The sequence below is a fragment of the Sciurus carolinensis genome, chromosome 15 (assembly GCF_902686445.1).
Source record: "Sciurus carolinensis chromosome 15, mSciCar1.2, whole genome shotgun sequence".
Lineage (NCBI taxonomy): Eukaryota > Metazoa > Chordata > Mammalia > Rodentia > Sciuridae > Sciurus > Sciurus carolinensis.
The window spans coordinates 56,844,245-56,869,759 of record NC_062227.1 but is presented as its reverse complement, the minus strand read 5'-3'; the positions used below and the strand labels follow the sequence as shown (position 1 = coordinate 56,869,759).

Below are 25,515 nucleotides of genomic sequence, written 5' to 3'. Positions count from 1 at the left end.
CTTTATCTATCTATATCTATATCTATATTGATTGATTGATTGATTGATTGATTGTATCTGGGATTGAACCCAGAATGGCTCAACCACTGAGCCATATCCCCAGGCTTTTTTTTTTTTTTTTTAATATTAGAGACAGGGTCTTACTAAGTTGCTTATGGCCTCGATGAGTTGCTGAGGCTGGCTTTGAAGTTGCAGTCCTCCTGCCTCAGCGTCTGAGATGCTGGGATTACGGGAGTGTGCCCCTGCACCCAGCTTATATTTTCTTTTGATCATTGTGTTTTTGTTGTCATATTTAAGAAATCTTTGCCCAACTCAAATGTCATAAAGCTTTCCCTTAGGGTTTCTTCTTAGTGCTCTGTATGTCTGTTGGTGCCCCATGTTTCTATGTCAGTTTGTGTCTGTCTCTGTGTCTATCTTGTGCCTTTGTATCTGTATATGTATGTGTCAGTATTTTATTTATTTGTGAACCATTGAAGTTTATATATGTATTCTTTCTTTTCTTACCTTGTTTCTTCCTTTTCTTTTTAGTTGAACTATTTGTAAGTACTATAGACATCATGATACTCATGTGTTTCCTAAATAATAGTAGCATTTTCCTAAATAATCAAAATCTGAGTATCAGCACTACTTTAGATTCAGCCTATGGGGCACCTGCCTTATGCTCTCTACTTTGGAATGCCTTTCTTAAAAATTTCTGTCTTCTTCCCACCTAATGCCTAAAAGACAGGGTACCCCAAGTTCTTCTCTTCTAACAATCTTATGTTGAAAATTATAAATGTCAAAGAACAATGAAAAATTGACATTTTATTATTTTTAAATTTATTTTTATTTTTGCAGTGCAGGGAATTAAATGCAGAGCCCTCAGTACTTGCTAGGCAAGTGCTTTACCACTGAGCTACATTTTACTTAAATTTTATTTATTTATTTACCAGGGATTGTACCCAGGGGCACTTAACCAGCAAGTCACATCCCCAGCCCTTTTCCTATGTTTTATTTTGAAACAGAGTCTCACTAAATTGCTGAGGCTGGCTTTGAACTTGTGATCCTCCTGCGTTAGCCTCCGGAGCTGCTGAGATTATAGACATGCTCCACCAAGCCTGGCTATGTTATTTATTTATTTGTTTGTTTGTTTGTTTATGTATTTGATTTATTTATATATACATGCCAGGGATTGAACCCAGGGGTGCTTAACCACTGAGCCACATCCCCAACCCTTTTAAGTAATTAATACACACATGTATACACACACCAGGGATTGTACATACATACATTCACACCAGGGATTGAACCCAGGGGTACTTAACATCCCCAGCTGTTTTTATTATTTATTTTGAGACAGGGTCTTGCTGAGTTGCCTAGGTCCTCAATAAGTTGTTGAGGCTAACTTTGAACTTGGAATCCTCATGCTTCAGCCTTCCATGTAGCTGGGATTAACCATCACTCCTAGCTTAAAGCTTTATTTTATATTTCTCATTTTATTGTTTACCTTGTGTACAATATTTTTTAAATTTATTTTTCTCTTTTTTGTATATTCCTTTAACTGATAAGTATTTATAGTATTGTTGTTGTAAAGTACCTTTCTTCTTTTGTCGTTCCAGTACTGAGTTGAAGCTCTTGGAGGAAGCAACCATTTCAGTCTGCAAGGCTTTAGGTAAGGGACAAAGTGTGTGTGTGCGTGTGTGTGTGTGCGTGTGTGTAGGTGTGTAGAAGACTTTTTCAAATTTTCTGTTACAGATTTTGCCAGTGTAATATGAATTGAATGAATGAAGTGATGTATTCTTGATGATAATAAGAAGTAATTATTTCTGCTCATAGGATTTATTGATGTTAATTTATTGATACCATTCAAGTCAATACACACTGAGCTATATTTGTAGTGGTAGTGATAGATTGTGCTAAGACATAGGTACTCTTTTGGCTTATTCTATTTGTGAATGTTGAAATACTGAGAAAAATCAAAGTATTAGGTTAGTAATGGACAGTTCATGTAGAATTCACCATTCATCCTGTGATTTGCCAATTGCCCTGACTACATATGCTGTTGTTGGCTGTGTTAACCAGAATAATTGTTACTCATAAAAGTATATTAGGAAGCTTCTCCATGATAGCTTGATATTATGGTAAAAAGTATGGGATCAAAAATACTTTTATGATATTTATTTCCCCTTTGCTACTTTTTAGTTGAACCTTTATTTCCTCATCAAAGTTGAGGTTAAGAACAACTAATTTACAGGATTCTTGAAAGGCTAAGAATTATATAACATGAAATATCCAGTATAGCACAGAGTATCTAGTTGTCATGCAGTATTTTTTTTTTTAATATTTTTTAGATGTTGATAGGCCTTTATTTTACTCATTTATTTATATGGGGTGCTGAGAATCGAACCTGGTACCTCACACATGCTAGGCAAGCGTTCTACCACTGAGCCACAACCCCAGCCCCTGTCATGCAGTATTTATGTCAACAAGTATTTCCTTTTTTGGGCTCATTTTTCAAATGCTTTATTTTCAAGTTGGTAGTAATTAGAATGGAATGTATATGCTTTTAAAAAAATGGTTTTAAAATGCAAATAACTGTAATTACCTTGCATTATTGCTTTGAAAATGAGAGAGAACGTGTTTATAAAATACCCAGTATAAGGAACTTTAAAGTGAGATTAATATTCTGTTTTAAAATCAAGCCATGTTGCCTGGAGTGGTGGCGTATACCCATCATTCCAGCAACTTGGGAGGCTGAGATAGGAAGTTTGCAAGTTCTGAGGCTAGCCTCAGCAATTTAGTGAGACCCTGACTCAAAATAAAAAATAAAAAGGACTGGAGATGTGGCTCAGTAGTAAAGCACTTAACCAAGTGCAATCATTAGTACAACAAACAAAACAAAACAAAACTAAAACAATAAATCAAGCCATGTTGATAAGCATATGAGTTGTATGGGCAACTCTCATGTTAGTTACTTTACCAGAAACAGTCTTTGATGAAATATTTTGTATTTGAAAACAAATTATGTTGGTAATGATAGAGATGCTGTTGTTGTATTTGCCTTCAGTTATAAACATAGATTAGACAATTTTATGCTAACTAGAGCTGGTTCTCAAAAATCATGTGGCAGTTTAATACTGAAAATTACAGTTGTATATCACAGTGGTATCAACGTAGTCATTGTGATGGTGACTTTAAAGTGACCATGGTTTTTTATAAAACTTGATTTAAATAATTGGAAGTTATATTTACTCATTAGATACATGGTGGCAAGCATGCTAAATATGTGTTTATCTATATGTATATCATCCACTATACATACACATATACATACATACACACATGCACAAGATTATTTTAATGTATATGTGTATATTTTTTATGTATATTTTTGCTTGACATTGTATTAGAAGGCTGTCATTAAAAATACCTTTGGATACAGAAAAAAAGATAAATTTTTATTGCCAATAGCTCCACCAGTCTTTTGAAATCTTGAGCCTACCATGGGATGTAGTTATTAAAAACTCATTGAAGATATTTAATTTTATTAATTTATAGTTTTGATCTCCATCTTATCAAAAAGAGTATTGTGGAAACTATTTTAGAATGTAAGCTTCATGAAGACAGGAGGTTGTGTTTACAGGTGCCTCTAGTGCCTGAACTAGTGCAGGTGTATGAGAGTGGCTCAGTAAATACATGATGAATGAAAAAGGTACACAAAGCTTTATTTTATTTATTTATTTTATGGTACTGGGGATTAAACCAGTATATTTCTTTTCCTTTTTTATTTATTTATTTTTTAAATTCATTTTTATTATAAACAAATGGGGAGTTTTTTGGTCCCTGACCCATCTGAGGGTCCAGGGATTTGAACTGTGGTCTTTACATATGCTAGGTGAGCGCTTTGCAAGAGGAGCTACCTGTCTGGCTTCTCCTTTTATTTTTTATTTTGAGACAGCCCCTCTCTAAGTTGCCTGGGCTGGCTGTGAATTTGTCATCTTCCTGCAAAAGTCTTCTTAGTAGATAGGATTACAGGCCTGTACCACCACCTAGCAGGAAGCTTTAATTACATCAGTCTAGTAGTCTGGTTGCTCCTTCCAACAACACAGTATTGTTTTACTCATTTTGTGTTTAAATAGGTAACCATTTGCAAATTCAATTGATTATTTATGAAGTCATTCATTAACAAAAGGACTGTTCATTAACATTAACAAATGTTTAACAAAGACTGTGAAGTTGGAATTTGGAGTGATAACTGTCACACCAGTCTCACTTTAGTTTCTTTCATTTCATTTCTATTTATTTATTTATTTTTGTGGCACTGGGGATTGAACCCAGGGGAACTCTACAACTGAGTTACTTCTACAGACTTTTTAAAAATATTCGAACCATAGTCTCACTAAGTTGCTGAGACTGGCCTTGAACTTTTGATCTGCCTGCCTCAGCCTCCCAAGTTGCTGGGATTTTAGGCATGCGCTACCACACCCAAATTTATTATTTTAATTTATAGAAGCTAGCTAATATTAAACCCCACCGAGATATACTTGTAAGTAAACCTTAACTGATTTTTTTAAGCAGTTTTTTTCTGAAATCACAAGGTATTTTTTTTACACGGTATTTTTAATTAAACTAAACCCAAAGCTAGAAAGAAGACTAGAAAATTTTTGTTTCAAAGTGAAACTCTAATGTTATCTGATGTCTAACTGCTTATCTGTTCTTGGTTGTGAAAACTGAACAGAAACTCCCCCAACTTGCAGTACATGGGGCACCCTGCTACTCACAGTGGAGTTTTCCAGCCAGCAACAGTGGGCATCACCTGGGACACTATTAGAGAGGAGATTCTCAGGTCACACTTCACACATGTGGAATCAGAATTTTAATAAAATACCCTGTGATTTAAATGCACGTTAAATTTAGAGAAGGATTTTTAGCTTCCATAGGTATATGTAAGTTTGGGGGCACGGCTAGTGGCTAGGGAGCCAGAGAAAATTGCACGTGGCTCCGCTGTCCAGGGTCTTTATAGGCTGGAATGGGCGGGGGTCCTGCTGAGTGACAGGTGGAGGTAAGTGGTCGCAGTGTGGTGAGCTGCCCTTTGTCTCAGTTGCTCCGCTATCCCTCACATAGTCGCCTGAATTCCGACTTAACAGTATAGGATGGACCTAGGATTCTGAACTTCCACCAAGCTCCCAGATAATGCTGATACTACTATTCTAGTCCTTGAGCCACACTGGGAACAGCAAGATGCTACAACTTGTTATCACCAGAGGAAGTTAAGCAGTAATCTACGCTGACTCTCAAGCAGATAAACCTGAGTTAATTTGGCAGTTGTTAACCACAATTTGGGTGTACTGCAAAGGTGTATTTATCCTTATGTATAGTCTTTTAAAATATATAAAGATCAAGTCTTCATGTGTATGTGTGTGTGTGTGTGTGTATTTTTTTTTTTTTTGAAAACCATCTTTGAAAATCTTTGACACATTTCAAGAAATTCAGATGTATGCATAGTTCCTAAATATGCACAAAAATGAATTCTGGCAGCACAGGCCAATGAATTTTGAGTTTTTGCATTTTAAAAATCGTTCAAAAGGTACTTTGAAGGAGAAAGAAATATCCAGGACTCTGGAATCTCACATTTTGAAAACCATTGGCGAAGGAAAATAACTGCACACTTAAATTACTGATGTGTTGTTGATTTTGGGTCCAATACTTAACCTGTCCGAGCTTCTTTATTCATTAGTAAAATTAAAAGTTCTGACTAAATAATCTTTTCTTCTGATGAATTCTTAACTTCTTGCACATATGAATTATGCAGTCTAATAGGACTTTATAGTTTCATTGTTGAATTCCTTGGTTATAGCTAAGGATTTGAGTCAGTATGTAAGGATGTGTCCTTGAGCAAGCCCTACAGGTAAGGACCTATAAAATGAAAGTAATATTGGTGCCTTTCTCATAGAGTTGTTAGGATTAAATGAGATAATACACATGAAGGACTTAGTATATGTTCTTCAATGTGTTAGCTGTTGTTTATTTTACAGATGAGAAAACTGAGGTTGGAAAAGTCTGAACCTCAGACAAATCACTGACTCTTAAAACCAGATTTTCTGATTCCTAGTATTCTCTCAATTCTTTTTTTAAAAATGTGTTTCTTTTTTTATTGGTTCAATATAATTATACATAACAGTGGAGATTCAATATGCCCTATTTGTATATGCACCTAACATAATTTGATCAATCTTGTCCAGTAGTTCCCTTTCCCTCCCTGGAACCCTCCCCTCATCTGCTTGCTGTACGATACTGTTGTCCCTTCTATAGTAATTATTATTTCAATTAGTCCCTTCTATAGTAATTATTATTTCAATTATTATTGTCAATTAGTAATTATTATTTCAATTATTATTTCATTATAGTTACATAGATAAACTGATTCATCATGGTATATTCATACACAGAGAGAGCATAATTTGGTAGATTTTATTCCCTAGTACTTTCCTGTGCTCTTTCATGATTCTCTCAGTTCCTTTAAAACTTTAAATGAAAGTATTCTTTAAAGTGTTGTCTAATAAAAAAGCTCCCACCACATTGCTTTGTTTATGTGTCTTCATTTCTCATTAGAGTGATTTGTGAAGTTCTGAATAGAATTCTACTTTTATAGTTTATTATATTCTATATACTAAAGATATAGATGAACAATTTTCAAGGATTTTAAAATGTCTGTTTTCCTAAAGGGAGAAATGTAGGTGAGTAAATTGAATGTATCTGTTAACTGCAAAGTTACAATTTTTGATTCTGAGATAAGCTGCTTTCTTCTACTATTCCTGTAATTTTCATTTTGTTAATCATATTTTTGATGTTTAGAATTATGACCCAAGAGCAACAGTTTCTCTCATTGCTTATTTCCATAATTAGATGTGAAATTGGTATAAGGTTGGTCAATAAGCAATTTCAATTTGACATTTGATTTTATAAATGTTATTATATGTTCTCTTTTTCAGTGCTTAATTTTAACTTTTTAAATTCTTTTCTTCTCTTGCAGTTGAAAACAATCCTCGAACAGGAAATCTTGGTGCACTAATTAAGGTCTTCCTTTCTAGAACCAAAGAACTCAAACTTTCAGCAGAATGTCAGAAGTAAGCTGGCTGATTAAATTATGTTTGCTTTTCATTTAACAATATGAAAATTATTTTTCATTTATTGGTGGAAATAGACTATGGTCTTTAGAAAATTCTCCTGAAGTCTTTATTCTCCTGATTATTAAGGGAAAAAAGGTGAAAGGGAGGTTTAAGTTCAGTGTCATAAGTCATTAGAGTGAGGTTATAAATTGTGGAAAGTTTGATTTCAGCATTTTTGACAACTGAGCTATATCCCCAGCCCTATAATCCCTTTTTTTTGAGTTTATGGTCATCAGTACAAATAGCAAGCATTATACTGAGCTGCTGCTGATGGCTCATTTAAAATTTGTTACATATTTGCATATACTGTTTATTTTTCCATAATTTTTTGGAGTTTTTAGTTTCTTTACTTTTAATTACCTTTATGTGGGAAAACTGTAATGTTAACACAGCAGATATGCCTACAGGAATCAATAAAGTTATTATTATAAGTAGACTCACTATGGGAGATTATCAGAGTAAAATATGAATGCAGTAAGCATCACTGGTCCCATGTAATCATTAGCCATTAAAATATATGAACATTGTTGAAATATTACAGGTAGACTGGGCAAAATGAATGACAAATCATGAAGAAATCATGGACTACGAATAATCATGTTTATCATTCTTACATGATTTCGGTCTTTCCTTTCTAGCCACATCTTCATTTGGCAGACACATAATGCTTTGTTTATTATTTGCTGTTTGCTGAAAGTGTTCATCTGTGAAATGTCAGATGAGGAATTACAACTTCATTTTACTTATGAAGAAAAGTCTCCTGGTAGTTATGGTAAGCATTGCCTTTTGAAGTTGTTCTGAGTATAGTATGTCTAACCTATAAGGCTAAAGTCTGAGGAATAAAAGTATAACTTTGAAAATTCCAATTTTCCTATCATCACTTTTATTTTTCTTTCTTGATAAGAAAGCAAGTAGGAACAAGACTTTTATTTATTCCATTTGCATACATGTGAAAGAAGAAAGAAGTTAAATAAATATAAAGCTCACAAGTATTTATTCCTTTAAAAAACAAAGGTATCAATTGTAAATATACTTTGCAGAAGAATACATCAATCAGAATTAGGGATTTTATAAATGTTAACGTTTACTTTCACAAGACACAGAAACAGTTTGAGACCGGGTGTGTTTGGGTCTGCTTCATCAGAAATAACATTTTTAAGGACCGTTTCATGTTGTTGAAATCTGCCTCTTTGTGAAGATACAGGAAAGGTCTTCATTTTCTCCTGATATTGCTGGAGGTTTGTTCCCCACCCTCTTTCCACATGTTAGAAGGGCCTGCAGTTTTCAAGATCAAATGCTGATGTTTCATTTGTTAGCATTAAAACTTACAACTTGAAAAGTCAAGTTGAAAAGTAGAATAGGATCATTAACAAATGAAATATGGGGAATGCCATGTGTTGTACTCCATTGCCACCAACTTCCTCTTCTGAGCCCAGAGCAGTGTCATTCCTCAGTTTTACAAATTCCGTTTTTTCAAAATATCTTTCTACCTTCAGGCTTACGGGGATCATATGTGCTTCAGAGTTTATCAATTCCTGGGGGCAGGCATTGAGAGAACTTTGTAACACTTATATTTACACTTTTCATTGAGGCCTCTATGCCTTGTGAGTTTCACGCATATTTAATTTCACTTACTTTCGTATACTTACAAGTGATTCTCACTCCACTGTGGTTGCTAATGTATGTGCTTTTATATGTCAAAGTCAAGTGTTGACAAAGGAAAATAAACATATAAAGGGTTAATGGCTCACCCAGTCAAAAATCACAATGTATTTATTTTAGAGTAAATCTATGTTCACTTGTATAATATTTCCTGAATTCTGAAAAATTTAAAAGCAATGTTGTAGGGAGATAGAAAAGATCCTGTGGAATGACAGTTAACCTTTATTGTACTTAGGCATTTCTTAAAACCATTTTTAGATAGCAGGAATCTCATAGAAATTCTGGTTATTATCCTTTAAATATTTGAGGGAATTATGTTACATTTAAAATAAATGAAAAGACATACACCGTGTGTATTTATCTCCCCTCTCTTGACATGACATGACAGTAGAGACATTTCCTACACATACCGTCCAACAACTTAGGATAGTCAGTTTATTCTTTTTTAGGGCCCTTATGGCCTCTTTAATGTTTATGAAACAGTTTTGTAGAAATAGAATATAAATTTCTCATTTACTATAATGTTTCATTCATTCTCATCCTAGTGTATTTCCACAACAGAGAACAACATTTTTCTGTTTTTCATTTCAAAATTTATTATGTATTTTTTATTGTGGATGTGGTATTTTTTATTAGTGCATTATAATTATACATATTAGTGAAATCCAAAGTTAGAAATTTGTATATTCACACAATATAACAATATAATTTGACTAATTTTGTTTCCTAGTACCTCCCCTTTCCCTCCCTTCTTCCCTCCCACTGGTATCCTTCCTCTTTTCTACTAATCTGCTTTCTATTTTCATGAACCCCCTGTCTTTTTTTTCCTTTTTTCTCTCTAGCTTCATATGTGAGAGAAAACATAATGACACTTAATTTTCTGTGTTGACTTATTTCACTTAATGCTTTCAAGTTCCATCAATTTTCCTGCAAATGACATCATGTTGTTGTTCTTTGTGACTGAATAAAACTCCATTGTATGACATTTTCTTTATCCATTCATCTGTTGGTGGACACTTAGGCTGATTCTATAATTTGGCTATTGTGAATTGTGCTGCTATAAATATGGGTATGCATGTATCACTATAGTATAATACCAAGGAATACCAAGGATAAATGATAAATACTAAGGAATCTAATAGCTGGGTCATATGGTGGCTCCCTTCCTAGTCTTTTGAGGTACTTACATATTGATTTCTGTAGTGGTTGTATTAATTTGCAGTCCCACCAACAGTGTAAAAGAGTTTCTTTTCCCCCACACCCTGTCCAGCATTTATTATCATTGTATTCTAGATGATAGCCGTTCTAACCGGAGTGAGGTGAAATCACAGTGTAGTTTTGATTTGCATTTCCCTAATTGCTTAGATACTGAACATTTTGTCATATATTTGTTGGCTATTTGTATTTGTTCTTTTTTTTAATTGACTTGAAAAAACTTTTTTTTAGTTATCAGTCGACCTTTATTTTATTTATTTTTATGCGGTGCTGAGAATTGAACCCACTGCCTCACACATGCTGGCAAGGTTTCTACCACTGAGCCCCAACCCCAGCTCCTATGTTCTTTTTTAATGCTAGTACCATGCATTTTTTATTACCATAGCTCTGTAATATAATTTGAAGTCAGGTATTGTGATGCTTCCAGCATTGCTTTTTTTTTTTTTTAATCACATAAGGGAGTTTATTAAGCAAACAGAGTGTCTCCCAGCAGTGTAAGAAAGAAAAATGAGAGGAAAAGAAAGGGAAAGAGAAAGGGCGCGCCCTAGGGAGAGTGGAAAGTGAGGAGGAGAAAGAAAGTGAGTTGGGGGAGAGAAAAGCAAGAGAGAAAAGATCTGCTTTTTTTTTTTTTTTTTTTATTTGCTTAGAATTTCTTTACCTATTATATATCTTTTATTATTAATTTACTTTCTGGGATTTTTATTTGTTTGAAATAATTCATATAAATGGTTAATCACAAAACATGATTTTAATCAAAATGTTGCTAGTCTACCACATTAGCAGGATGGCATGGGCCTAGTCATAGACACTGTGGCTAGTGTCCTCTAGGACAGAAGTTATCAGGCAGCTATAACTGCCTGGGTGCTCACTCTTCTCTGAGCTGCTTGGAGATGCTGTCTCCATTTTGAACAAAGGGGTTCATGCCCAAATTAGAAAAGCAGCTTTTGTTTTGTTTTTATAAATTATTCTAAAAATAAGACAAGCAGGTAGAAAAAACAACGCACACTGTGAGGCATAAAAAGAAAGATGGAAAGGATGCATTGTCCTGAGAAGCGTGCCAGCCACCCATTGCTCCAGGCATGTTCCAACACAGAAAAGGGAAAGAATCTCAAACTGACTTGCTGAACACTTCCTCAGGTTTTCTTTTTGTTGACAGCTAAGCAAACACATCCTCTCTAATGTCCTAAAAATTGTACACAGACAAGAACATTCATGATAGAATTAGCTACTAACTTCTTTTACTTTATGAGGAATGCAAAGGACGCAGGCCAGTGAGCCAGCCCATGGTACCAGACAACAACAATAGACACGGGGAAGCCACACTGCTTCTTGCTGGCCCAGTCTCTGGGGCGCCACCTCTGCACACTCCAGTCTGAGACTAGAGAGCTCTCTGTGGGCTACAACTGGTCACTTGTGTGGTCTCTGTCCACCTCAGACTTGACATTTTGGCCAGGAGAAGGGGCATGGGGTGGGTGAACCATGGGGGTGGGGATGAGACAGGGACATGGTGCTAGGGACAATTCCTTTGACTGAGGCTGGGATGCCAGTTGGGGCCATACCCATGATGTCTGCATGTACCTATAGGCAACCCTGTTGAGCTCAGTGTGCCCCATAACTGGATCCGTGCTGGTCCAGTGTGTGTGGAGGCTATTAGGTGGTCCTTGTCAAAGCCGTTTTTCAGGCTGTCGGATTTGGTCTATGATAGCATGGATCTCCTGGGCTGCCTCCTTGTGCATCTCGATGGATGGCCACTCACCATACTGTGGGTCATGGAGGTTGCAGATGAGGTTGGGTGTGTCCTTCAAGGAGCCCTGGCTGAAATCTAAGGGTTCTGACACATACACGGCTAGCACTATGCTGCAGATCCAGCCCTCCTTCAGGGCCTGGACCAGGTTCACCAACCCACAGGCTGTGTTCACCAGGAAGGCCCCTTGTCTCATTAGCTCGACAGTGAAGTCATTTATGAGCTGGTGGTTGTGCTCATTGAATCAGCCATGCAGGGACAAATGGTCGCTCTGGAAGAGGAGGTTCTGCCAGGAGTTCACATGCTGTAGCCCCAGGGCCTGCTTGATGCTTTAGGACAGAGATGAGTCCTTGAAGAGGACATTGAAAACCAAGGCCTTGTCTTACAGCGCTGCTGCCTGCCCAGTGTGACCTAGTCAGATGATACTCATGGTCTGCCCACAATCTCCCTGCAACTCCTGGTTGCTCCTGAAACTGCTTTGAGGATTTGCTCACCACTCTGCACCTAGGCCATCCCTCAGTACCTAGTGCAGTTAGGTGGTCTGCAGGTACAGGTTCAAGATGTGGCACATGGTTGAGTCTGTGGTCTGTTCCACAGATGCCATGGGCACATTGCAGGTAGTGATGCCTTGGTCCTGGGCTAACTTGATGTTGTAGTTGTCACTGCTCCTCATTATTTGTAGAGCTTTGATCTTCTCCAGGTCTTCTCTGGTTGGTGTGATGGTGTGGTCCCTCAGATACCCACTGCCTTGTTCAGCACCTTTTCATGATATCCTGCATGGATTGTGCTTCACTGAAGGCCACTGTGCCATGTCCTGAATTCAGGATGGGCATCTCCACTATGCAGTTCCAGCTGTCGAGCGGTGCTTCCAGAGGCCTAGGGTGCAATGGGTCAGAGGTCGGACATCTGACATTGCTTAATTTGGACCAGATTTCCACAGCCATGAATTCAACTATCCAAAGCCTTTTGTCTTCAGAATCCCCAGGCAGAGTCGTGTCCTGTCATGGAACCTCATCCCATGTCTCCAACCAAAGTTCTTGTGCCACTGCTCCACAGCACTACTGAGGCCTGTGTGGGGCTCAGGGTCTCACGAGAGACCCTTGTTGAATAAGTACGAGTGCCCACTGAAAGGCATGGGCCAGGACAAGTCCAGTCCCATGTGCTGCACAACTGCTAGCCCTTGCAACCTTGGCACTGCTCCTGCCCACTGCCCGACTGAGCTGAGCCATGCAAGACGACTGCTTTTTTCTAGTTTTGTGAAGAATACCATTGGTATTTTGATGGGGATTGTACTAAAACTATAGATCAGATCACTTTTGGTAATATGGCCATTTTAACAACAATAATTTTGCCTACCCATGAAAATGGGAGGCCTTTCTATCTTCTAGTGTCTTCTTCAGTTTTTTATAATTTTCATTGTAAAGGTCTTTCCCCTTCTTAATGAGATTTATTCTGAGCTGTATCTTTCTCTTTTTTTGAAGCTATGTGAATGGAATTGTTTTCCTGATTTCTTTTTCAGCTAATTCATTATTGGTGTATAGGAAAGCTATTGATTTTTGTATGTTGATTTTGTATCCTGATAACTTGCTATTTTGCTGAATTTGTTTGTTAGCTGCAGCAGTCTTCTGGTGGAACTTTTTTTTTTTTTTTTGGTACAGGGGATTGAACCCCATCCCCAGCATTATTTTTATATATATATATATATATATATATATATATATATATATATATAAATTTTTTTTTTTTTGAGGTAGGGTCTCACTGAGTTGCTTAGGACCTTACTAAGTTGTTGAACTGGCTTTGAATTTGTCATTCTCCTGCCTTAGTCTCTTAGCCAATTATAGGCGTGTGCCACCACACCTGCTCTTTAGTGTTATTTATTGTGAGTGGGTGCTGAATTTTGTCAGTTTTTCTCTGCATCTATTGATTTTTGACCTTCATTCTATTTATGGGATGAATTACATTACATTGATTTGCATATGTTGAATAAGAACATCCTTTTTTAAAAAATATTTTTAGTTGTAGATGGACACAATACTTTATTTATTTATTTATTTATTCATTTATTTATTTAATGTGGTGCTGAGGATTGAACCCAGCGCCTCACACGTGCTACAACTCCAGTCAAGAGGTTATCCTTCTTGACCAACCTTTAAAAATGTGATTCTTCTGTTTTCTAATGTTTTAACATATTTTTTTGTGTATGTGTCTGACTGTCTTGATAGCCATTTAGTAGGTACATCCTTAAGGAGACTATCTCCTTCCATTTCACTGAAGTAAAAATTTTACTATGGGACTGTGTAGGGTTTTTTTTTTGGTACTGGGGATTGAACCCAGGGGCACTCGACCACTGAGCTACATCCCCAGCCCTATTTTGTATTTTACTTAGAGACAGGGTCTTAGAGTTGCTTAGGTCTTCACTAAGTTGCTAAGACTGGCTTTGAACTCTTGATCCTCCTGCCTCAGCCTCCTGAGCCACTGGAATTACAGGCATGCATCACCATGCGCAGCCACCTCTGCAGTTTTTGAGGAAACTGAAAGGTGGCAGATATCACAAGGTAGGAAATTCTTTTCTTTATAGCATTGTACAGGACAGTGAGCAGGAAAGTGCTTTTCCTTTTTGTTTGGTAAGAAGTTTGTAGACTGCTTGGATTTTGCCAAAATTTACTCATGCACTGTCTTCCTGTAGGTGGATGAGCAAAATCTAGTTTGTGTTTGAAGAAGATATCAGCTCTCTTTTTTGTTTTCTGCTAACTTTTGTGAAAAATCTTTATTTTTCCTCTGATGATAATATAGGGAAAATACAACTTGAATTTATTTACCTTTATTTCAGTTTCCTCCTCAAGAGACTGTTGAATTAAAAAAACAAACAAACAAAAAATTAAGTTTTATTTCTTTAATACTCTAAAATTTCTTTCCAAACAAATGATGTAGTTCTCTGGTTTCAGGGAAGCCGAATCTTGATATGGTCTATTTTTCTTTTAAAGCTGTTATTCTTCATTTCAAAGCAAGAATGTAATAACTTTAACTAGGTTATTATTGAACAAAGCCAGCATATTAATATTTAACAGTTTTATTTGCTGTCATTTTTATTGCCCCTTTTGTTCAAAAGACCTATTCCATGGAAAATCATTCCTGTTTTATTCAGTTTTCAGTTAATATGAATTGTTACCTCCCTAAGTTTGGGAAACAGTACTGAAGGTAAAGACAGGAGAGAGGTGTAGATACAAAAATTCTGCTTGATGCTATTAAAAACAGTTATATTTCAAATAATGTGCCATATTATAATTTATCAAGTAAAGCATACCTTCTATAAAGAGTGAATAAAATACAATAAGCACAGATAATTTTTACTTTTAAAACCAAGGGTAGCTGGGTGTGGTGGCTCAAGCCTGTAATCTTAGGGACTTGGGAGGTTGGTACAGGAGGATGGGAAGATGGAAGCCAGCCCTGAAGTTTAGTGAACCCCTAATAAGCAACTTAGCAAGACCTAGTCTCAAAGGATAAAAAAGACTGGGGACTAAGTTCAGTGGTAAAATACTTCTGGGTTCAGTCTCTAGTACAAAAATAAACAAACAAGTAAATAAATAAACAAAAAACCAAAGGTAGGAATGGATTATATGTATCTTTTCCCCCTTCTCATTTTTTAATGGAGAGTGCTAGATATTTGGGGACTGTTTCATGTGTATTTCCCTTGAATGAAAATGTTTACTTTGTCAGTCTCTGGAAGCAGCTGTCCAGTTCTGTTGTAGATCAAATAAATGTTCCTTCCTTGAATTCTCTGCTATTCACTCTTGAGTGTCTCCCGTGGCACCCCTCAGATTCTACTCTAACGAGGACAGGCAACTCAGTTTTATTGAAAAGTTCTGTGAAGTGTTTTGGAAATGGAGGTTGGGTATGGGAAGCACACACAACCATCCTGCACATTTAGAGATTGAGCCACTATTTCTCCAAAAGTAGTTTTAATAATGAAATATCTTCTGGCTCCAAATTTACTTAATTAGTTGTACTGAAAAAACAGTGTTTTTTTTTTTTTAACCCTAAACTAGTCACAAATCAAATATATTTCTTTTCTCTTTCATAAAGGAACATAATGAAGCCTAGATCTTCTAAATACTTCTAAATATAGCTAGAATTTCTGCTACTTTTGATCCTCTTTCTGGATCAATTGTTATGTACCCTAATATACTGTGTAACTATGTGTTATAGTCATAGACTTAATCAGAGATTTTGATGACATAAACTAAATTGGTGTATGAGAAATTCTGCAGAATTTTGAAGTCTTGAATGTTATGAACTGCTTATTCTAGGAGGAAATGTTTGTGAAAGTTACATAGAATTAATTTGATGTAGTTATCTCTAAAATACTCCATTATCTTTCACAATTATTGTTTATCATTCAGCATTGATTTTCAGAGCTTGAGTTTTATATATTGATTTTGAGTTTGAAACTCTTTAAGAATGAATATGTTTGATTTATTATTTTGATAACTAGCTTTCTGTATTTCTTAAATCTGCACTGACATTTTAGCAGAGTTTTAAATCAGAATTGTGACTTGCATGTATTAGTTCTGTTAATGCTAGCCTTCGTGTTTGTGGAACTAACAGTATAAGGAACAGTTCTACTTCTTGATTTGCAAACCTTTCCAGTTCTATAGCAAGAACAGAATTAGTATTTATCCCCATGGGGCCTAAGAGAGTAATCAGCCAACACTTATAAACCCAGTGCTTGGTTTTGTATTCCATTCTAAAAATCGTGCATACTTTATATATTAATATGTCTTTTTTATTCTAATATGAAACTATTTTTTGTTACTTAATATTGATTAAATTGATGTAATTAAGAGATGCACTGTGTTTATTTTGGGCTAGTCATCTTCCCTTCAGTATCCCTTTTGCCCCTTCATGCACACTCATCCAGGCCTGAGAAGCATGTTTGTGTTGTTGTTAATCATCCTAGATTACCTAGGGACTGTGTAAAAACAACACTTTCTTAACCACAGACCACATTATCAAGGTGGTTGTCGCTCTTAAAGAGCCATCTGTGTGGTCTGCTATTTGGTAACTATCTGCTTTTACATGGAGTTAGCAATTTAGGATTTTTTACATGCATTTTAATGATGTTCTTTTTGTTTATCATTGAGTCTACTATTGGCCCACCAGCATAAGGTCTTTTTAAGGTTAAAGACTAGCTGTTTTTGGCATATGTAATTATTTTTGTTTTAGTCTTACATATTGTTAGTTTAAAGATTTCTACTTCTGATCACTAATTTAAGCCCTTTCAGATTCTCTTCCAACTTTTTTACAATTTATAATAGTGTAATAACATTAAATAATTAAAGAGTAGTGAACAGGAACCTCACTATGCCATAGCTGAGAAAACATTCATTTATCAGCTCATGTATGAACTGAGTTAGGTATGTGAAAGACTGCTTAGGGATGGATAATATTCAGGAGTACAGGTGGTGTGAAGGTTGAATTTACATAAGTATGGGACTATCTGCAAACTGCTGAGTACAGTCAACTGAGGCATCTTAGGTATGTTGACTATTATAGCATTTTTTCTTTATTCAATCCATTGTAATGCTGCCATGATCACATGGATATTGCTGGCATTTTCAATGAAGCAGTCTTTATGGGAGTAATGAGACTGTCAGTGAGGTTGGGTTGTAATCTAAATTTGTGAGGATTTTGTATTTGAACATTTTACCATGGCTATGTGATGTGGTAGCAGATTGTTACTGACAATTTCCATCATTATTTGAGGATAGCTCTTTATATTGCCTGCCTTTGAGAATTTGTCAAAGGGGACAAAGTCAGCTCTCAGCAAAACTATGAAATACTTCTACAAATTTGTTACCATTTTCCTCTTGCCTTCAACATGAGACTTTATTCCCTCTCTTTTGATATTATGTCCCATTCTTGTCAAAGTAAAACTTCATATTGCTTTATAAGTACAAAATATCTTATATTTTGTGTCTTTTGTATCCAATACTTTAAATCTTTAGCCCTCTAAATCTGAGTCCCTTTCCTCTGATGGCTTGTTTCCTTATGTATTTAATGATGTTGAGTGTATTTGTTTGATCTTAAACTGAGTCCCCAAATTAGGGAGGAATCTGCATTTGCTTCTGAGGGGACCCAGGGGCAGTATGCCTCACACCACTGTGGCTCCTGCAGCAGTTGTTCAGTTCTTGCTTCACGTGGGGTTTCAGGTTGAGGGAATTCCGGGCTGCCGTGGAGACAGTCTGCCGATCACAGCCTTCCTTCCTGTGGGCGTGCCGCTTTAGACTTTGCTGCACAGCATTTGCTCTGGATTCAAGTCAATTTCCTTGCTTGCGATTGTTCTTTTTGGTTATGGTGGGGGGTTATTGGAGATCTTTACTTTCTGGGAGCCCATCACTATTCAAAAAAGCGTTATTTTAGTCAACAACTAGTTGTTTTGTGCAGGATGGCCTGATGGAGTAGCTACCTCATGGTGCTGGCGCCAGTGGAAGGCAGTTTGTTTCATTACTTTCATTTATTTATTTATTTTTTTTTCATTTATTTTTTATGATAAAAATATTTATAATAAAATATAAATCCTGGAGATTTAGTCCAAGGTATTACAAATGCTAGGCAAGGGTTCCACACTTCCAACCCTTTTATCTTTTTTTTTTTTTTTTTTTTTAAAGGAAAGAGGAAGGAGATTGAGAGACTGAAGATACAAGGCACAAAGGGGGATAAAGACTGAAAGGCAGGCCCGGGGAAATAGGAGGTGCCAGGAAGGGGAGCATACAGAGGAAGTGTAGGCCTGCTGGGAAGGCAGGTACCACGTGGTCCTTGAGTGCCTGCTGTGGAGCTGTGGTTGCTGGAGGTGGGAACAGTTGGTGGTGGTGGGGCATAGGTGGTCACATGCTTAAAGCTGGGAGAGCAGGGAATTTGGGGAACTGGTTAGTTCAGTTCTACAGAGAGTAGAAAAGGAACAGGTACTTGGAAAGCCCAAGTAAAAAGTACAAAATAGTTCAGTATAAATTTATTTATTTATTTTGGTACCAGGTATTGAACCCAGGGGTGCTTAACCACTGAGCCACATCCCCAGCCCTTTTTATATTTTATTTGAGACAGGGTCTCACTAAGTTGCTTAGCGCCTCACTAAGTTACAGAGGCTGGCGTTTGAGCTTGCAATCCTCCTGCCTCAGCTGCAGTCGTGTGCCACTGCGCCTGGCTATAAATTTATTTTTTAAAGTTAATTATTTTGTAGAACTTGTTCTTAGCCATAGTCGATTAAACATGCATGTTTATTTTGCATTTTCTCAAAACTTCAAAAAGACACTGATAATGTGAAGGGTGGGCACAATGCTAGTAACATTTTGGAAGTTAGAAAATTGAGCACTAAAGAACTTAACTGCTTGGTGGAAGCTGAAAGCTGAATGCCTTCAGGGTTGGATAACATCAGAGAAAAGCCAGTTTTTGCCCCACAACCCCGGACAGGTTTGGGAATTGGAAGTGCCAGGAGAGGTTTGGGAATTAGAAGTGCAGACAACTAGGACCGCTTGAAAGAGGCAGATAGATGCCAAGATCCTGTCCCGGGCACACAGTCATGAGACCAACCCTCCCCAGTTTTGGGAGGTCTGTTTTTGGTGGAGGCTGAACTACAGGCCTCCCTGAGTGGCCCTGAGGTGTAGTAAGGGCCTGGCTGGCTGAGCACAGGGTGAGTGCAAAGGTTGCAGTGGAAGGAGGCGTTCTGGACTTGGCTGCTAGATGCTGGCACCAGGATTTCACCTTCCTGCCAGATGAGTAGATGTGCTTCTAGAGACAGTGAACCAAAACAAGGAAAGGTCTGATTTTTGGGTGTCCTCTGAAGCAGCTCTGACCTCTCCAGTGGGAACTGCCACATGGCAAACTCTGTGCGCTTTACTGTGGCAGGTAAATAGAGAGCCATGGAGCCAAATAATTGAAAAGACAGCTAACTTGTAAGTGATACAGCAAACAGATGGAAGTCATATAAGAGGAAATTTGTGGAGAGATATAAAAATCTCTGATGGTACTCTAACAACCAATTTCTTTCCATTCTCCTGTGGCTTAAAACTTTTTCAAACTCTTTCTTTGAAATTACCCTTAAATCCATGGCATTTTCATATTTCTAAACTCAGTGGAGGTAAATCTCTCTTCCTTGAAACCATTTCGTTTTTTTCTGCTGACCAGTGTGGTTTGGCTGCCCTGGAAAAGGGTCTTCACAACTCACTTTTCTCTGCTTGATCTGGTCCCCAGAGACTGGGGCAAATTATAGTAGCTCAAGAGGTAAACCTGGAATTGTTTAGTGAATGGCTGAGTAGTTTTGGTTGTATTTTTATTTTAGCATAAAATTTAACAGTTTTGTTGGTTATAGGTAAGCAATGTGAACAATAAACTAATAATGGAAAAATGCAACTCAAGAGAAAAAAGGAAGCATTTTAAATATTAAATATTGTGTTAAAATATTCAACACAATATGATCTGTAATCTATCTTTGCAGAAAAACTAATGTGCCTCCAGGAACTTTCTAAGTGGTTTTTTGGTTCTGAGATGGGTGCTGTCCATTGTATGTTATCAGTGCTGTATCTTGTATGTTATCAGTGGAACAAAAACAATTAAACTTTGCTAATAAGCATATATTTTATAATCAAACCTAGTAGACAGTATTATTCTATTTTTTTTTCTTGTTTTTGGTACTGAGGATTTAACCCAGGGCCACTTTACCACTGAGCTATATCCCCAGTACTTTTTTTTTTTTAATTTATTTTTATTGTAAACAAATGGGATACATGTTGTTTCTGTTTGTACATGGAGTAACAGCATACCATTTGCGTAATCATACATTTACATAGGGTAATGATGATTGATTCATTCTGTTATTTCTTCCTTCCCCCCCACCCCTCCCACCCCTCTTTTCCCTCTATACAGTCCCTCCTTCCTCCATTCTTGCCCCCCCTCACCCCCCATTATGTGTCATCATCCGCTTATCAGCAAGATCATTCGTCCTTTGTTTTTTGAGATTGGATTATCTCACTTAGCATGCTATTCTCCAATTTCATCCATTTGCCTGCAAATGCCATAATTTTATTCTTCTTTATAGCTGAGTAATATTCCATTGTATATATATACCACAGTTTCTTTATCCATTCATCAATTGAAGGACATCTAGGTTGGTTCCACAATCTGGCTATTGTGAATTGAGCAGCTATGAACATTGATGTGGCTGTATCTCTGTAGTATGTTGATTTTAAGTCCTTTGGGTATAGGCGGAGGAGTGGGATAGCTGGGTCAAATGGTGGATCCATTCCAAGTTTTCTAAGGAATCTCCACACTGCTTTCCAGAGTGGCTGCACTAATTTGCATCCCCACCAGCAATGTATGAGTGTACCTTTATCCCCACATCCTCTCCAACACCTATTGTTGCTTGTATTCTTGATAATCGCCATTCTAATTGGGGTGAGATGGAATCTTAGTGTAGTTTTGATTTGCATTTCTCTTATTACTAAAGATGGTGAACATTTTTTCATATGCTTGTTGATTGCTTGTAGTTCTTCTTCTGTGAAGTGTCTGTTCATATCCTTAGCCCATTTGTTGATTGGGTTATTTGTATTCTTGGTGTAGAGTTTTTTGAGTTCTTTATATATTCTGGAAATTAGTGCTCTATCTGAGGTATGAGTGGCAAAGATTTTCTCCTACTCTGTAGGCTCTCTCTTCGCATTGCTGATAGTTTCCTTTGCTGAGAGAAAGCTATTTAGTTTGAATCTGTCCCAGTTGCTTTTATTTCTTGTGCTATGGGAGTCCTGTTAAGGAAGTCTGATCCCAAGCTGACATGTTGAAGATTTGGACCTACTTTTTCTTCTATAAGATGCAGGATCTCTGGTCTGATTTTCAAGGTCCTTGATCCATTGTGAGTTGATTTTTGTACAGGGTGAGAGATAGGGGTTTAGTTTCATTCTGTTACATATGGTTTTCCAGTTTTCCCAGCACCATTTGTTGAAGAGGCTATCTTTTCTCCATTGCATATTTTTGGCACCTTTGTCTAGTATGAGAAAATTGTATTTATTTGGGTTTGTGTCCGTGTCCTCTATTCTGTACCATTGATCTACCTGTCTATTTTGGTGCCAATACCATGCCGTTTTTGTTACTATTGCTTTGTAGTATAGTTGAAGTTCTGGTATTGAGATACCCCCTGTTTCATTCTTCCTGCTAAGGATTGCTTTAGCTATTCTGGGTTTCTTATTCTTCCAGATGAATTTCATGATTGCTTGCTCTATTTCTGTAAGGTACATCATTGGGATTTTAATTGGAATTACATTGAATCTGTATAACACTTTCGGTAGTATGGCCATTTTGACAATATTAATTGTTCCTATCCAAGAACATGGGAGATCTTTCCACCTTCTAAGGTCTTCCTCAATTTCTTTCTTCAGTGTTTTGTAGTTTTCATTGTAGAGATCTTTTACCTCTTTGGTTAGATTGATTCCCAAGTATTTTATTTTTTTTGAGGCTATTGGAGTTGTTTTCCTCATTTCCCTTTCAGATGTTTCATCGCTTGCGTATAAAAATGCTTTAGATTTATGCATGTTGATTTTATAGCCTGCTACTTTGCTGAATTCATTGATGAGGTCTAGAAGTTTTCTGGAGGAGTTTTTTGGATCCTCTGAGTATAGAATCATGTCATCAGCAAATAGTGAAAGCTTAAGTTCCTCTTTTCCTATTCGTATCCCTTTAATTTCTTTGGTCTGCCTAATTGCTCTGGCTAGAGTTTCGAGGACAATGTTGAATAGAAGTGCTGAAAGAGGATATTCCTGTCTTGTTCCCGTTTTTAAAGGGAATGGTTTCAGTTTTTCTCCATTAAGATTGATGTTGGCCGTGGGCTTAGCATAAATAGCCTTTACAATGTTCAGGTATGTTCCTACTATCCCTTTTTTTTTTTAGTGTTTTGAGCATGAAGGGGTGTTCTATTTTGTTGAACACTTTTTGCCGGGGTCCAGCCCTAGTAGGAGTCCATGGGTTCCACATTGGTAAACGGGGCGCGGGGAGACAGCGTCGGCGATGGATGGAGAATGAAAGACACAGACTCTAGTTCTGGTGCAATCACTCCCACTTTATTCTGGGGAAGGCTGGGTTTATATACATTTTTCTTCAGGCTATAATGGCAGTCTTGTGGTTAATATTAAAGAAGTTTCCAAAGCATAGGCAGAAAACAACAACCTTACAGATTATCCTTACCTAATCACAATTGTTTTAAGAATAACTAACTATGTCAATGAGCTAATACAATGTTTTTTTCCTTAATATCTAAACTCTATGTGACCTAAGACTATTCTTATTATTCTCGCGGTTAAAGTGATAGACAAGTAATCTCGTGTGACCATCTCTACTAGGTCCATCTGGTTAATATCTAAATTGCTGAGTTAAGGGTTACAGGAGGGTAGCGGTCCCAATGGTTATTGTGTACCAACGTTTATTATGGGGGTGACATATTCTTTGTAGGAAGGAAGGAATGTTGTGAAACATTATTTTTTTTACCTTACTACCACACATAAACAAAACCATCGTTAAAATTTAACCAGCCTGTTGGAGACAAAGGCAGATCTATAACTATTTTCTCCAGAGGCTTTCAGGGACTCATTGCACAGTTGCAGAATTATTTTTAATTTTGTTAGTGGTAAAGACCCATTGTTTTTCAGATTGTAGGTAATATTTTCTGGAATTTTTGTTGTATTCCCCTCGTCCCCTTAAGCAGTCTGTTCAGACTGAAATGAGTAATATATTATCAGAAAAACACAGCAGAATAAACACGAATCTTCGGAGCAAAACATCTGGCAATTCCTTTTAGGATGAGCCTTTGCAATCATCCTCCAGAGGATCTTTGTCAAGCACTGGATGGAATTCCGGACACCTCCGCAGCTTTTTCTGCGTCAATTGAAATAACCATATGATTCTTATCCTTAAGTCTGTTGACATAATGGATTACGTTTATTGATTTACGGATGTTAAACCATCTTTGCATTCCAGGGATGAACCCCACTTGATCGTGGTGCACGATTTTCTTAATATGTTTTTAGATACGGTTTGCCAATATTTTTTAAGGATCTTTGCATCTATATTCATCAAGGATATTGGTCTAAAATTTTCTTTCCTTGATGTGTCTTTTCCTGGTTTGGGTATGAGGGTGATATTAGCTTCATAAAATGAGTTTGGTAGGGTACCCTCCTTTTCTGTTTCCTGGAATACTTTGAGAAGTATTGGAATGAGTTCTTCTTTGAAGGTCTTGTAGAACTTGGCTGAGAATCCGTCTGGTCCTGGGCTTTTCTTGGATGGTAAGTTTTTAATGGCTTCTTCTATTTCATTGCTTGATATTGATCTGTTTAAATTGTGTATGCCCTCCTGGTTCAGTTTGGGAGGATCATATGTCTCTAGAAATTTGTCAATGTCTTCGGTAGTTTCTATTTTGTTGGAATACAGATTTTCGAAATAGCTTCTCATTACGTTATGTATCTCAGTGGTGTCTGTCGTGATATTTCCTTTTTCATCACGAATTTTAGTAATTTGAGTTTTCTCTTTCCTTCTCTGTTATTGTGGCTAAGGGTTTGTCTATTTTGTTTACTTTTTCAAAGAACCAACTTTTTGTTTTGTCAATTTTTTGAATTGTTTCTTTTGTTTCAATTTCATTGATTTCAGCTCTGATTTTAATTATTTCCTGTCTTCTACTACTTTTGCTGTTACTCTTTTCTTCTTTTTCTAGGGCTTTGAGCTGTAATGTTAGGTCATTTAGTTGTTTACTTTTCATTCTTTTCTGGAATGTGCTCCATGTAATGAATTTTCCTCTTAGTACTGCTTTCATAGTGTCCCAGAGATTTTGATATGTTGTATCGTCATTCTCATTGACCTCTAAGAACTTTTTAATCTCCTCCCTGATGTTTTCTGTTACCCATGTTTCGTTCAATAGCATATTATTTAGTCTCCAGGTGTTGGAGTAATTTCTGTTTTTTATTTTGTCATTGATTTCTACTCTCAGTTCATTATGATCTGATAGAACACAAGGCAGTATCTCTATTTTTTTGCATTTCCTAAGGGCTGCTTTGTGGCATAACACATGGTCTATTTTCGAGAAGGTTCTATGTGCTGCTGAGAAGAAAGTGAATCCTCTCATTGATGGATGGGATATTCTATATATGTCTATTAAGTCTAGGTTATTGATTGTGTTACTGAGTTCTATAGTTTCTTTGGTTGGTTTTTGTTTGGAAGATCTAGCTAGTGGTGACAGCAGTGTGTTAAAGTCACCCACAATTATTGTGTTGTGGTCTATTTGATTCCTGAAATTGAGAAGGATTTGTTTGATGTACAGGGATGCACCATTGTTTGGGGCATGAATATTTACTATCGTTATGTCTTCCTGATTTATGGATCCCTTAAGCAGTATAAAATGTTCTTCTTTATCCCTTCTGACTAACTTTGGCTTGAAGTCCACTTTATCTGATATAAGGATGGAAACCCCCATTTTTTTACTGAGTTCATGTCCATGGTAGGTTTGTTCCCATCCTTTTACCTTTAGTCTGTGGATGTCTTTTTCTATGAGATGAGTCTCTTGTAGGCAGCATATTGTTGGGTCTTTCTTTTTAATCCATTCTGCCAGTCTTCTCTTTTGATTGATGAGTTTAGGTCATTAACATTCAGGGTTATTACTGAGATATGATTTGTATTCCCAGTCATTTGGGCTTATTTTTGGTTTTTAACTCGACTTGG

At 36.8% G+C, this 25,515-nt stretch overlaps 1 protein-coding gene and 1 pseudogene across 3 annotated transcripts in view; one reads left to right on the top strand and one right to left on the bottom strand.

Moving 5' to 3' along the window:
- The window catches only part of Dym (dymeclin), a 369,953-nt gene that overhangs the window by 55,228 nt on the left and 289,210 nt on the right, over nt 1-25,515 (top strand). For all 3 annotated transcript variants that reach the window (XM_047527019.1, XM_047527018.1, XM_047527017.1), the window contains exons 3-5: nt 1,599-1,651; nt 7,013-7,106; nt 7,787-7,920. In XM_047527019.1, the coding sequence (XP_047382975.1) occupies nt 1,599-1,651; nt 7,013-7,106; nt 7,787-7,920 (281 nt within the window). The remainder of the gene's footprint in view (nt 1-1,598; nt 1,652-7,012; nt 7,107-7,786; nt 7,921-25,515) is intronic.
- On the bottom strand, nt 11,423-12,713 carry LOC124965727 (C-terminal-binding protein 1-like; annotated as a pseudogene).